Source organism: Xenopus laevis, chromosome 8L, assembly GCF_017654675.1.
Source record: "Xenopus laevis strain J_2021 chromosome 8L, Xenopus_laevis_v10.1, whole genome shotgun sequence".
Lineage (NCBI taxonomy): Eukaryota > Metazoa > Chordata > Amphibia > Anura > Pipidae > Xenopus > Xenopus laevis.
In genome coordinates, this window is record NC_054385.1 from 67,544,061 (window position 1) to 67,557,510 (window position 13,450).

Consider the following 13,450-nt stretch of genomic DNA (forward strand, 5'->3'; position numbering starts at 1 on the left):
AAAGATCCCCACAGTGCCATACTGTATATAAAATGAGATTTTTTTTAAAAAAATGTATTTTTTACCATAATATAGTACTTTTGCATTAATATTGTAGACACAATAAGGTAACATATTAGGAGGTGCTCCAATTCTAATAACCTGTTGCAATCAGCAAATAGCATTTACTGTAATGTTGTTTTAATGAAAGCATCTACTTTACCATTACATTCCATCAGATCAGTAGAATATGTTTCTTATCAGTTGACTATGCAATGGGGTAGTAGCATCAGAGTATAGCTATTAATTATGGTTATGCATAGAAGCTGCTTGTTTGCATCAAGTAATTCAGTACAGGTATGGGACCTGTTATCCAGAATACTCGGGACCGGGGGTTTTCCGGATAACGGGTCTTTCTGTAATTTGGATCTTAATACCTTAATTCTGCTAGTTTTGCTTCCAATAACGGTTCTTTATATAATAGTTTGGAGCAAGTACATTGTACTGTTATATTAATACAGAGAAAAGGGAAATCATTTTTAAAAATCTGGATTATTTGATTATAATGTAGTCTATGTGAGATGTCCTTTGCATAATTTGGATCTTTCTGGATAGCGGGTTTATGGATAAGGGATCCCATACCTGTACATGTTGATTAACATTGAACAAATCTTAAGAGATTCTTACTGTAGACTTAACATATCTTGCAGTATAAACAACCTTTTCTTCTGATCCCTTGCAGGAACGATTCATGCTACAGCCCAAGCTAGATTAACATCCAGATCTGCAAATGTGGTTTCAAATATTACTCACAGGGTAGCTGGTAGGTTTCAGCATCACACCTCTTCAACTATGTTTCTTGGGACATGCAAAAACAAGAATTACCAAAAGGGAATTTGTTTTCAGGGTTTCTTGTGTTTGGTTAAGTTGTAGTCTGAGCAGATCAAAAATATTCCTATTTTTTACACTGAGACTATTGCTAGGTGTGTAGGACTCTGTAGCCTCATTTTTTTAGCAGCACAGTAAGCAAAACCTAAAACCTAAAAATGACATCACGGAAGTCCCTAGAAAATAAAGTGCACTAATAAAAGTGGATATAAAAACTTAACATTTATTGAGATCTCTAATAAAAATCTATTTTTCAAAATGAATCACCTATTAATGATGGTTCTGTAAACCAGCCTATATGGTAAGGTGTTCTGTCATCCCATCACATGCAAAAATAATTGCTATGTCTTGGTGTAAAATTAGGTACTCTATAATATTTATATTCTAATATGGCAACATCTATCCTCTTATGCCCATTCCCAGAGGTAGTGTAAACCTTTTCACACAAGGTCAAGACTGACATAGGTAAACAAGGGGGTATAATATATTTCAATACTTAATTATGGGTACTAGTTTTGTGTTCAGTTGGTACAACATTCAATGTTTACAGCTATGGTGCAATATTGTGTACCAGAATTTAGAAGAGGGTTCACCTACTCATAAGTGATGAAGCAAGTACAGAGGCTTGATGCAAATGTGATCAGTTTGAAGAAACTCCCTTTACAAATACTTTTGATTACACTGTTATTAGTGCACTGATGGATTTAAACCATGGTGCATAGAAAAAAAGTTACTTACAACGCTTAAACCAATGAACAACTTGCACACAAGAAACAATGCACCAAATGCTTTAACACCAGAGCCTTGACCAATATGCTCTATAATTTCTTGTAGGCTGTGCATACAGAAATGGTCTTTTTGTTCACTTTTACAAAAGTATGTCTGCATAAGGGTGAGCAAGTGCTTAATTGTTTGGATTATTCAAAAGTTTTAGGTGGTCTACAATTTGGCATGTGTTTTGGTGTCTTAACCTGTGTGCTACTGTATAAGTGCGGTGTTATCCAAACTCTAGGATTCGGTAACCTAATTTATCATTAAAATAACATTAATGATAAAATTATCATTATTTATCATTAAAATAACTCAAAAAAATCACATTGTGGAAAACACAAATCATGAGTTTTTTTCAGGTTATTACCTGAAACCCCCAAATCTTTCAGATTATCGGGCTAAACCCAGCACAAACTACTATATCTTCAAAATGGGATAGGGACATCTACCACTGACTTATATTGAGAGCTGCTGATAAATGATAATAGTTATTAAAATGCCTAGTGTGATGAGTGAAATTGTATTTAAGCAGTCCTGTATTTACACATGATACATAAATGCATTGCTATATAGAACTTACAATTCAAAAGCCTTTCATTTTTACATACCTTCGAAAAGTAAATGGCCTTAAAATAGTTTTTTATTGAAAGAAGGGTTTGATCAAATGATTGGAGCCAGAATACCAGCTACATGCAATATATCATTTCCCCCATCTTGTAACACATAGTAGTTAAAAGGAAGGGTTACTTGTGTTTCTAGTAGATTAGTAGGTATTTTAAAGTTGCCACGTCACCCCTTTAAAATCGACACATATGAAATTCACAGCCTACGTTGCTAATTAGCAATTTATTTAGACTCATGCTGCAGACTGAACTGATTTATGTGCAGCCATGCATCATTCATCTAAATTAATTGCTAATTAGCCATGTAGACTGTGTATTCCACTGTTTCAAATTGCTATTAAAAGACATTTGCTTCTTTAGGGGCATATGAGCAACTGCATCCCACTCCAGCAAACTATAAATGTTGATGACCCATGACTAGTGCTGCATACAGATCTAGATGCTCTGGGAGTCCCACTGCAATATATTGTGTTTAAGCATACCATGTTATTCCTCCACGAAACACCCAGCCAATAAAGTGCTCATGGTTACTCTGTAACTTGTTCCTCACAGGATCAACCTACATGATAAGGCCTGACCTTAAAGATACCACTCCAAAATGGACCTGCATAGGACCAGCATATAAGTTATTTCCTTCTTTCATTTGCAGGCTCTGTCTTTAACAACTTCAGTGTAAATGCTTTACCAGCCGTGAGCTCCAGACCTAATATCCCAAAAACTAGTTCTAGCAGTGTCATTGGTAAGTCTGATTAACAAAACAGGCAGTGGGGCATCTGATGAAGGCCACACGTGTATATTTCTTTTGCAGGTACTTCTGGAATATTTACATTTGTGTTCGTTGAGTTACAATGAAACAGGCGTACTATATACTGTATCTGGCCACTTATGGGGCAGTATTATCAGTTTAATTATTTTTAGTCAAAGAGGTCCAGAGCCATCTAGCAAGTTTCTTTTACTCACATTATTTTTTAACTGAAATGTTTCTAATTAAAAAAATGTAAATCTTTGGTTCTTTTACTGATAACCAATGCTCCAAGGTTAATAAAACTGGTAGCCAATGACCCATTCACTGACTGTACTAGGCTTGATCCTCCAAACTGAAAAACTAGACCAGCCAATAAACAAATGTATTGGGTCAGTAGCAAACTTAGAAATGGCCACACTTCCCCATATTGCTGCAAAGTGATAAGCAAATCAGTGTAAACTGGTCAAATATATGTCACCAATGTGTGCAAAACTCCAGCTGATGCTTATCACTTCCTTAATCCAAGGTGTGACATTTACTACTACTAGAAATATAGTAAAGTCAGTGGTGTCAACTGTAGGTCTGGCTGCTTTGGAAGCTGCAGTTAGCTTGGTGTTTTCTTAAAGCAATACTGACACATGCCTATAAAAATCAAAGTAAATGCTGCACAAGGAATCAATTTGCTAAAAAGCCCCCCTAGCTCACACAGCTAACTGATCTTCCGGGTTGCTTCAGTGACGCTGGGCTGGGGGCGGAGCGATCCTTCCATAGGCTGAATTCCTGTTTTCATTCGTATTCAGCCTATGGAAGGATCGCACCGCCCCCAGCCCAGCGTCACTGAAGCGGCTCAGAAGGACTTTTAGCTGTGTCGGAAGGTCGGGTGAACACGGGTTTGCAGGGGCTGGGGGGGGCTTTGAGCAAAACGATTCCTTGTGCAGCATTTACTTTATACTGACATGTTCCTATGATTTTTATAGGAACGTGTCAGTATCGCTTTAGTATGCAACCTGCTTAAAAGCACAGGCAAAACTGGCATTATAAAGAGTAGCATTGAACTGAACTATGCACATTTGAGAGAAAAGAGAAATTGCTTAGCTGTAAATGATGGTTATAGTGACTTACTTTAACAATCCTACATTGGATTGGTTACTTCATCTGAAAACACCTTTGACCTTACTACTATTTGTCCCACCTGCTTTAAAAATACTTCCAAGCCATATTGCATTATTTTATTAGGATAAAGCAGATTTCCCAAACATCCGCCCATGCCAAAATGTTTTCAAGACCCTGCCTTGCCCAGAACACAATGTTGTCTAAATAAGGGAAAAGATATGCCAAAATCTTACCTATCGAAAAGATTCAGGGTTAGCCTTAGAAAAGTTTCTCCTTGCCAAATCTGGAAATCCTGATTTCATCTATTGCTTCTTTTCTGTTGCAGGTTGAACAAAGGACGGTTTAAGGAGACCACATTATTGTTATTTATATAGCACCGACATATTCTGCAGCTATTTACAGAGATTATACATCATTCACATCAGTCCCTACCCCAGTGAAACTTACAATCAAAGCTATCGCATTCACACTCTATCGGCAGTTGGAAGAGCTTCTTTCCTCATGTGTTTGCTTTCAGAATGTGGGAGGAAAGCCACACAGACACATCACTAAAATTCCTTATAGATAATATGTTTGCTGGGAATGATCCTGGACCCCAGCACTGCAAGGCAGCAATGTTAGCCAGTGTACCTTGAAGATGAATTCAGGATCCATTCACATTTTTTTGCAAGAAATTTAACTTTGAAAATTTTTGTATCCCAATAAAATTATTTATATTCTGCATTTACATGTGTTTTGTAACCACTGCTGTTGTCTGTTAACTGTTTTAACAAATCTGCAAGAGGTCCGGAATTGGTACTGTTTTTAATACAAAATATCCATTTCAAATCCTTAACAAATTGCAGTGAACACTGTACTATTTGCTAGTAATATGCTTCACTGTAAAGGCAGTGATTTTGTGATGGCGGATTGCCTTTTAGAGGGGCTTGGATGATCGCAAGGCTATTATGATAATACAAACTACAATTAGCATAGATATTGCTATATGTAGTTTATATTTGTGTATATATGTGCACTGGGGTTCATTTGGATGGGTTGAACTTGATGGACCTGGACATTATTCAACACATAACATAAAAGGCATTATAATTACAAGTTCAAAAACAGAAATTTAAAAATTCACAAAGGCTTTAAAGATGGATTTAATATGAGACTCCATAACTCCCATTGGCATCTATTTAGTGTGCACCTGAGATGCCAGTATCTGTTCATGTATATGGGCTGCATGACCCCAGTTAGCTTTGTGAGTACTAGTATATAAAGGAAGATGATAAAGTATTCTCTAATTCAGAAGCTCAATTGTTATCTTTACAGAGAAAATGCATGGCTTTATTATTAGTATTTGTAGGGCAAATAACAGTTTTAGACTAATACAAGGCTTTTGGCTCGGCAGCTCTCTTTCACAGGGAGAGTTTAGTGATGCTAGGGTTAACTGACTGTGCAAGTTGTGCATTGTGAGTTAGGGTGACTAATAATCTGACTTCTGAGAAACAATTAACATAAATAACAAAAGTACACAGAGGAGCACTCTAAATAAGTTTACATTAATTTTTTATTTGGGTTTAGATCCAAGGGCGGACAGGGCCAGCAGGACACTGGGTAGAAACCTGGTTGGCCCTGGCTCAGTCCCTCTCCAAACTTGATTGCAGCCACAGGCAAAAGGAATATGATACAATGCGGTTGGTGAGGGGTTTCGGGAAGGGTTAGGTGTAGGCTGGCAGAGCATGATGGAGTTTGTGACTGGAGTAGGGGTCCTGGAGGTGGCAACCCCAGTGGGCCTCAGTTTCCCCAGTCCAATCCTAATCCCTTTATAAAAATTAGTGTTTAGCCCAGTGTTCATGATTCTTGAAATATTCTGGTCTCTCCAAAGCACTGTGGAAGGACAAGTGATCTGTGGTTCTTTGTGCAGAGCAAGCTGTATAAAGCCTGGTTTAAACACCAAAAGCCCCAAGGCAAGCTGTGTAAGCAGAGAAAGAGAAGGTCATCATAAACACTGAGTCTGGTCCAGGGGTCAAGTACTGTATATTGCATGAAAGCACATAAAGTACAAACGCAGTCAGGCCTTTGTGCTGAGGAGTGGGCTTATGAAACAGATTGAGGTGCATTCCTGAGACGAGACATTTAAATAAAAAGCTCCTTTAATGAAGTTTGCTCATAGTTTAGAAGATGACCACTCAAAAGCCACCAAGAGTGAAATTTACAATTAAAAAATCTCCCTGAAATCAGTCTCTTCATAGAATGCATCCCTGCAGAACAAATGAAAATAAATAACTGCCACAAAAGAGTCTATATCCAACAAGGAAATCAGTTTACAAGCATAGAAAAGAGGAGTGTAGAGACATATATTGTGCTTTGTTGCATATGGGGATGTCTTATACCCCCTTTTTGTTCATCAGTACCGCTGTTTTTCACAATGCCCTCACCCACCATTGCCCTGAAAAAACATATATGCTATAATGTGTTCACTCCTCAATTGACTAATTTATTGCCCACATTATTTGTCTACATAGGGATAGGTTTACTAAGGTAAAAACAACAAAAGTTTACAAAAAATAATGCACTATTCTCTTGTCCTGAAATGATAAAGTCAACAGATTAATAATCCGATAAAATAGAGCCCTATTGATATTTACCATATTGTTTTGTCTGGACAAAAAAATAACTATCTTTTTTTTAAAAAAAAACAAAAAAACTGTGTGTTGCTATCTTTAAATAACCTTTCTTCAGGAGTCCCTAATGCTGATTCACGTTTCCCCACCCTAGAAATGCAGGGATAAAAACTTTAGGATCCAAGTAAACCATACCTATAAACAGTCACACCCAAGGGAGTCAGCTGAGAGTGTGCTTCACACCCTAGTGAGACATGCTTTGTCAAGCTTTTTCTGAACGATGAGCCAAAATAGAGAGGCACACCAAGTCTCCTCCCACTAGCCCGTCCTTATATATTTATATATATGTATATATGCTACAGGTTTTTAAGAGGAATACAACACGGTGGAAGTATCTTCTAGACTACAGGATGAGTGGGGTTGGTCCTCCAGGGACCCTCTTGGTCTTGGCCATGAGTCTCAGTTTCTGCAGTAAGTGAAACAGATGTTTTCTGATATGGGGCGGCTTGCGGTTAAATGGTGCCATAATGAACAGGTTGCTTACTTGAACTTGTCTATGTTTGTTTCCAATATTGAACTTGTTTATGTTTAACTGAAGCTTTATTTATGGAAATACAGCAAGGCACATTCACTTATCTTGGCAGCAATCAATCAGAAGTTAGGTTTAATCATTCTTAATCATGTTAGACAGATTGGTTGCAATGAGCCACTTTGCTCCTCACTAGCTAATTAATTGCACATTATTTAACAAATAATGCCTTACATACCAGAGAAATAGGATATAGTACTTACACAAAATGAAATGGCAATTTAAGCCTACACTAGCCTTAAAAGATGAGAACATGGTCATCCTTACTGATGTAAGAAATCCTTCCTCTTGAAGCTTATCGAAGGCAGCATCTTCATAAACATATTCATAATTGATACATGGGGAAACAGTATATAGTTTGCAGCAGTAATTACAGTATTGTTGCGTTCATTTTATTGTGTTTTGGACAAGTATAATATTTTTAGTAATACAAATATGTGTTTTTCAGTATTGTATAGGTACCAAAAAGTCACTAGAATCACTAGAAGTTATTTGAAGATTGAATTACTAGAGAGAATGTAAACAGACAAACTGCTTTTAATAGCAATTACATGTACAAATACTTTAAAGCAACTGAAAATGTATAAAGAATATATATTGGCAAGTTTAAACACTCAAAATTGGGAAAGCAGTATCATTGCTGATATACTGTATGGACTCAGGGGTTTTTTTAACAAAAGCTTGAATTTAAGAGTTTTTTAGAACTCAAATGAATAAAACCTTGAATGGTTTCTAATTTAAGAAAAAACTTGAATGGAAAAACTAGTGAGTTCAGGGTTAACAACCCAACAACTCAAATTGATTAGCTCTAGTTGATCTGAAAAAACGCAAACATCATGAAGGCTATTAAAATCTTCAAATGATTCAAGGGACATCTGCCATTGACTCCTACATGATCTCGACAGGCTATTTTAAGAGTCGGGGTATAATAAGCCTCGAAAAATGTGAATTTTTTAAACCTGAAAAATCTATTTTTTGATTTTAAAATAATCTCAATGGTGGGAGAACTTGGCAAAACGAAGGCAGAAATCCACAAATCAGCTCATCAATTTATTCCAATTTCAATTTATTCTGTGTCATATCACACATTCATATACCTATATCTAGTGCAAAGCTGTTAATCATTATGTTGCTTAAACATGGATAAGTTATTATTCACATATTAGAAAGCAATTTGCTTAAAGATGGATTCATGCACTACAAAGTGTACTTAAGGGTTAATCCTTTCTTTAACAGAATGAACTAAAGACAGCAAGCTCACAGCAGTTCATTTTTGATCTGTCATTGTATTTACTATTTTCTATTAATAGTGCTATTGTAGTTACAATAATGGGCAAGTGCAGTGTGAGTGTCATTATTATAATAATGTATTTTTACCATTTATAGGTTCCGGAATTCTAAAATTTTGCAGAGATCCTAAACAAACGCTGAGTGGTCCATCTGGTATGTAATTTGCAAGCAGTGACTTATTACGTTTTCTCCGTCCCTAGTGGGTAGCATTGCATGGCCCCTTGGCTGACATTCCCCCACCTCTTTGTTCGCTCATTTTTTCTCTTCAATTATTCGCCATGCTCTTTTTAGCAAACTAACTCCAGCACACAGGTAGGATGCTTAACAGGGATTTACCCTGTGTTTAATTGTACCAAGCCAAATAACAACATTTTGGGGGAGGGCCCTTTTGTCCAGTGATGTTATTGTATATTTGCTTCTCGGCAATGCATTCTTCTGCCTTCTTGTATCAAATTATAATATTCACAGATCTGCCCCCTGGCATGTACTAATCTGATGTTACGTTTGTAACAAAATATGCATATGCATTTTTCTTTTCTGTCTCAACATCATATTACATTACTATGTTTTTAACATCCCTACAGATCCCTTAGCAGTAATTCCTGTGTGTGATGGAACCCCGGGATACACCCAGATTACCAGCTACTCCGGTGAGAACCTTTTCAGCCCTACAGAACTTGACAAGCAGAGCAACAGAATAATAATTATTTTTGTTAGCTTTAAATTGGCTGTAACAGAACTCCTCTCTCCTCTGCATCGCTCTGTGGGGCATCATTGAAGTAGGGGCAAATTACCATGTAACTTTTAGTTCTGCACTTCAGTACTGCCTTTCGTTATCACCAATAGGGGGGGGTATTTCTGATTTATTAAGCAAGACTGTACCTACATTATTAATATATTTTTTGCTGTCACTACAGTGAATGTTTTTCTTTCTTGTTACAATAGAATTTTCCTCAAGCCAGAGTGGTGGTTCATCTATGGGATCTAGTAGTGGATCCAGTTATAGTGCCGGTGGGGGAACTGGAGGAAGCTCAGGAGGAGGATCTGTATCTTGGGTTCAAGCTTCTGGTGGAGGAGGCGGTGCTCAGTCCTCTGGCTCCCAATCATCTGGTGGGGGTTCCTACCAATCTGGAAGCTCATCATCGAGTGGAGGAGGAGGAGGCTCCTACCAATCTGGAAGCTTATCATCGGGTGGAGGAGGAGGCTCCTATCAATCTGGAAGCTTATCATCGGGTGGAGGAGGAGGCTCCTTCCAATCTGGAAGTTTATCATCGGGTGGAGTAGGAGGAGGCTCCTACCAATCTGGAAGCTCTGGATCTGCTGGGGGAGGTGGAGGAGGCTCCTACCAATTTGGAAGCTCATCGTCAGGTGGAGGAGGCGCCTACCAATCTGGAAATTCAGGCTTCCAGTCTGGAAGCTCGTCATCGGGTGGAGGTTCCTACCAATCTGGAAGCTCTGGATCTGCTGGGGGAGGAGGCTCCTACCAATTTGGAAGCTCATCATCTGGTGGAGGAGGTCAAGGAGGCCGACCTGGTGGTGCGGCAGGAGGAAGTTCTGTCATACTTGGAGTAATTAATCCAGTTAGAGGTGGTGGACATGGAGGAGGTGCAACAATAGTCAGTGGTGGACATGGAGGGGGAGGAGCAATAGTTGGTGGACACGGAGGAGGTGGAGCAGGAGCTGGTGGAGGATTTGGAGCAGGTGGAGGAGGATCTGCTGGTGGATATGGAGGAGTAAGAGGAGGACAACAAGTAGGACAACAAGTAGGACAGCAAAGCTCTGGTAGCTTGGGGAGTGGCATTATCCTGCCAGGTAAAGTATAAAACATTGTACCTCTTTGTACATTGAATATTCTGGAGCTTAGTGAGGTTCATACAAGTATGACCTGCATAAGTACATTCATTTAGTTATCTTTAAAACAAGGGTTTAAATAATGAAACATGTGTATGCCATAGAATAATTATTTTTATAGTTTGGCCAAGGTGCATGCTCTGACAATAATTTCACTTTACATATTAATGCAAGCGTAAACGGATGTGAGGTGGCATGTTTTCTAGCATCATTGAGGCCATCTGCTTTAGTAAATCATTTGTAAGTTGCAGTTTTTCTTGCAAATAACTTCATTTCTAGTATGCAGCATCAAAAACAGCATTAGTGTGTGATTCACTGGAATCAAGTCATCTGGGTGTGCAAGTAAAATCTTCTTAAAGAAAGTGTTAATTCCAGAACTCCCATGTATCTGTGCCCTATAATAGTTTAATCGTGTCCTATTTTGCACTGTGCACTTTAGTTCATTAATGAGCCATACATTCGCTTATTTAACCTTTATGTGTTTTAACAAATCTCGTATTACAGGAGGAAATAGTCTTGATGACATTCCAGTGTCTCCCGGATGTAAAAACAAACCAGGTGAGAAAGACATTTCCAGTAATAGCTTCCCAAAAACATTCTCTTTCTAGAGAATATATTTTGATTTTGTTTCTGTCACATGCTTGATGACATGTGCCAAAAACCTAAACTTTAGGTAGTAGAATGAAACCTGTTGATTTTAATCATCATGACCCTTTTGTAAGCTGGAAATAATAAATACATGATGAATCTCACTAGATTTGTTTGTGTTTCTTTAAAAAGTGTAAATAATCATTATATCTTTCTTTTATTTTTTTTTACTTCTCAGGTGGGAATATTCATGATCAAGGTAGACCTGGAGGTGGGGGAGGCACCTCACACTTTCAAGGACAAGGATCTCAAGGACAAGATTCAATTTTTGGAGCTATCAACAGTCCACAAGGAGGAGCAGGGAGCAGTGGTGGTGGTGGTAGCTTTTCATCACAGAGTCAAGGACAAGGTTCAATCATTTATGGTTCTATCAACAATCCTGCACCACCAAGAGGTGGAGGTGGGTCAGCAGGAGGCGGAAGCAGTATTAGTGGAAGCTCTTCATCAAGTTATTCGCACAGTCAAGGACAGGGTCAAGGGCAAGGATCAATCATTTATGGAGCTATTAACAATCCACCACCTCCCAGAGGTGGGGGTGGGTCAGCAGGAGGCTATATTTCTAGCGGTGGAACTGGATCATCTTCAGGTAATGATTGTAGGACTCCTGGCTGCATGTTTTTAACATACATCAACTACTATGTATGATAATCACAAACCACTGGTAGTTTTCCATAGTGGCTGGTGCACTCTGTAGAGGGACTTCAATTCCCAGAATCCATCTCTTTAAAATGAAATAAGGTAGTTGGAAAAAAACATCACTGGCGATGTTGCCCATAGAAACCATTTAGCAATTTGAGTTCAACAAGTTATAAAACAAAAGCAAAGAGCTGATTAGTTCCTATGGGCAACACCACAGTGACGTTTGTCTCCAATGTTTATAAATATGCCCCTATGTGTCTAAGGGTTGTTGGTAAGTTTTTTGTACAAGTATCATGGTTTTATTTGAAGCCATAGAATCAGGTATATTTCCGTAGAAAGAATACAATTGTATTGATTCTTACATAAGTTCAGCTGAATGAGCTTATATCAAAAAGGGGGTTATATTTTCCCCTTTAAGGAATCCCAGTGTGTACCTGGTATGGATTAGGAAGGGAACAGAAGACAACATGTACACAACAGTAGCATGTGCAAACTGAGTGATACTGTATAGCCATTTTATTAACACTAGGAACTAGCTAATAGATAGCATGCTACAGGTATACCTACCAAAAGATCCAATTACATTTTAATACATTGATGTAACAAGGTGACTGTGTTTATGTGCCACTAAATTATCCTTTTTATTTGCAGGTTCTTCACATTCAGGAGCGAAATTTCCCCATTCTGGGCGGTAGAAAAATAATAGAAATGAAGACACTAATTGAAAAGGTATTTAAGCCTATGTGCCAGGCACACAAGTGTTGGAGAATCAGTCTAGCCAATAGCATTAAGGGGACATACTGTGTAACGAAAGTGTTTTCTATTCGATTATAATTCTCTAAAAAACATTCTTGAAAGTTGCCTTTGTTCAAAACCCTATAAGCATGGCCTGCCTGTTTCATGCTGCTTTCCCAGGCAGTGCAGAAGAGCACTGTAGAATGGTAGCCCATCTTACAGTACTTCTGGGAACATCTTATTTGGAGCAGACCAGGGAAGATCAATAGGAGCTCCAACAGAGGTGTAATTTATGATCCTGAATCAGCCTGGTTGAAAGCAGGTATATGGAATCCATTATCCAGAATTAGAGAACCTGTGGTTTGTTTTCCAGATAAGGGGTTTCCTACTATTTACATCACTATATACATTTTTTTTTTTTTAAAATGCAAATAATTTGCTTAAATTGACTATGGGAGATGGCCTTCCAGTAATTTGTATATTTCTGGGTATCACAATTCTGGATAATAGATCCCATACCTTTACTGTATTTTATTCACAACTGTTTACATAAGGGTGTTTTTTTAAGGCAATATGCCTCTTTTAAGGGGGTTCTTTGAAACCACACAAGGTTGGCTACAGCTACATTGTGTACACAGAGAATAGTCCTGGGTGATGCTGATGATACAGTCACTGTGGTCTGGACGCTGGCATTGCCGCTTCTGTATGAACAGCAGAATTAGCCAGGTCACACAAACTAATACAATTCACTCTCTCTCTCTCTTACAGGGAAATTTTCTGTTTTATCAACTATTGAAGCAGGTGTCCAAAAGTTTTGAAATTTGCCAAGGACATTATATCTACACTGTTTCTCTGATTTACAAGATGCTGTTTTTCAGTCGTTTTTGGACCACTGATATAATGTGCATAATGACAGCCCCTTAATTAGCTGCTTTGGGTTCACCACTTCACAGCAATTCTATACTTACAG

At 38.1% G+C, this 13,450-nt stretch overlaps 1 protein-coding gene across 1 annotated transcript; it reads left to right on the forward strand.

The window, feature by feature from the left end:
- The first annotated feature begins 7,092 nt into the window (after positions 1–7,092).
- Positions 7,093–13,382, forward strand: LOC108698586 (loricrin). The gene is made up of 8 exons (XM_018230187.2): positions 7,093–7,199; positions 8,704–8,760; positions 9,192–9,257; positions 9,553–10,419; positions 10,963–11,016; positions 11,285–11,692; positions 12,397–12,474; positions 13,249–13,382. The coding sequence occupies exons 1-7, from the start codon at positions 7,139–7,141 to the stop codon at positions 12,438–12,440; spliced, it is 1,557 nt and encodes a 518-aa protein (XP_018085676.2). The 5' UTR covers positions 7,093–7,138; the 3' UTR covers positions 12,441–12,474; positions 13,249–13,382.
- The last annotated feature ends 68 nt before the right edge of the window (positions 13,383–13,450 follow it).

Bases quoted from the DNA above. Each gene is read 5' to 3' on its own strand.
- LOC108698586 (XM_018230187.2), top strand. From the start codon at position 7,139: ATGAGTGGGGTTGGTCCTCCAGGGACCCTCTTGGTCTTGGCCATGAGT. The intron at 11,017-11,284 runs GTGAGAAAGACA...TTTACTTCTCAG, and splicing joins CGGATGTAAAAACAAACCAG to GTGGGAATATTCATGATCAA. The intron at 11,693-12,396 runs GTAATGATTGTA...TTTTATTTGCAG, and splicing joins TGGAACTGGATCATCTTCAG to GTTCTTCACATTCAGGAGCG.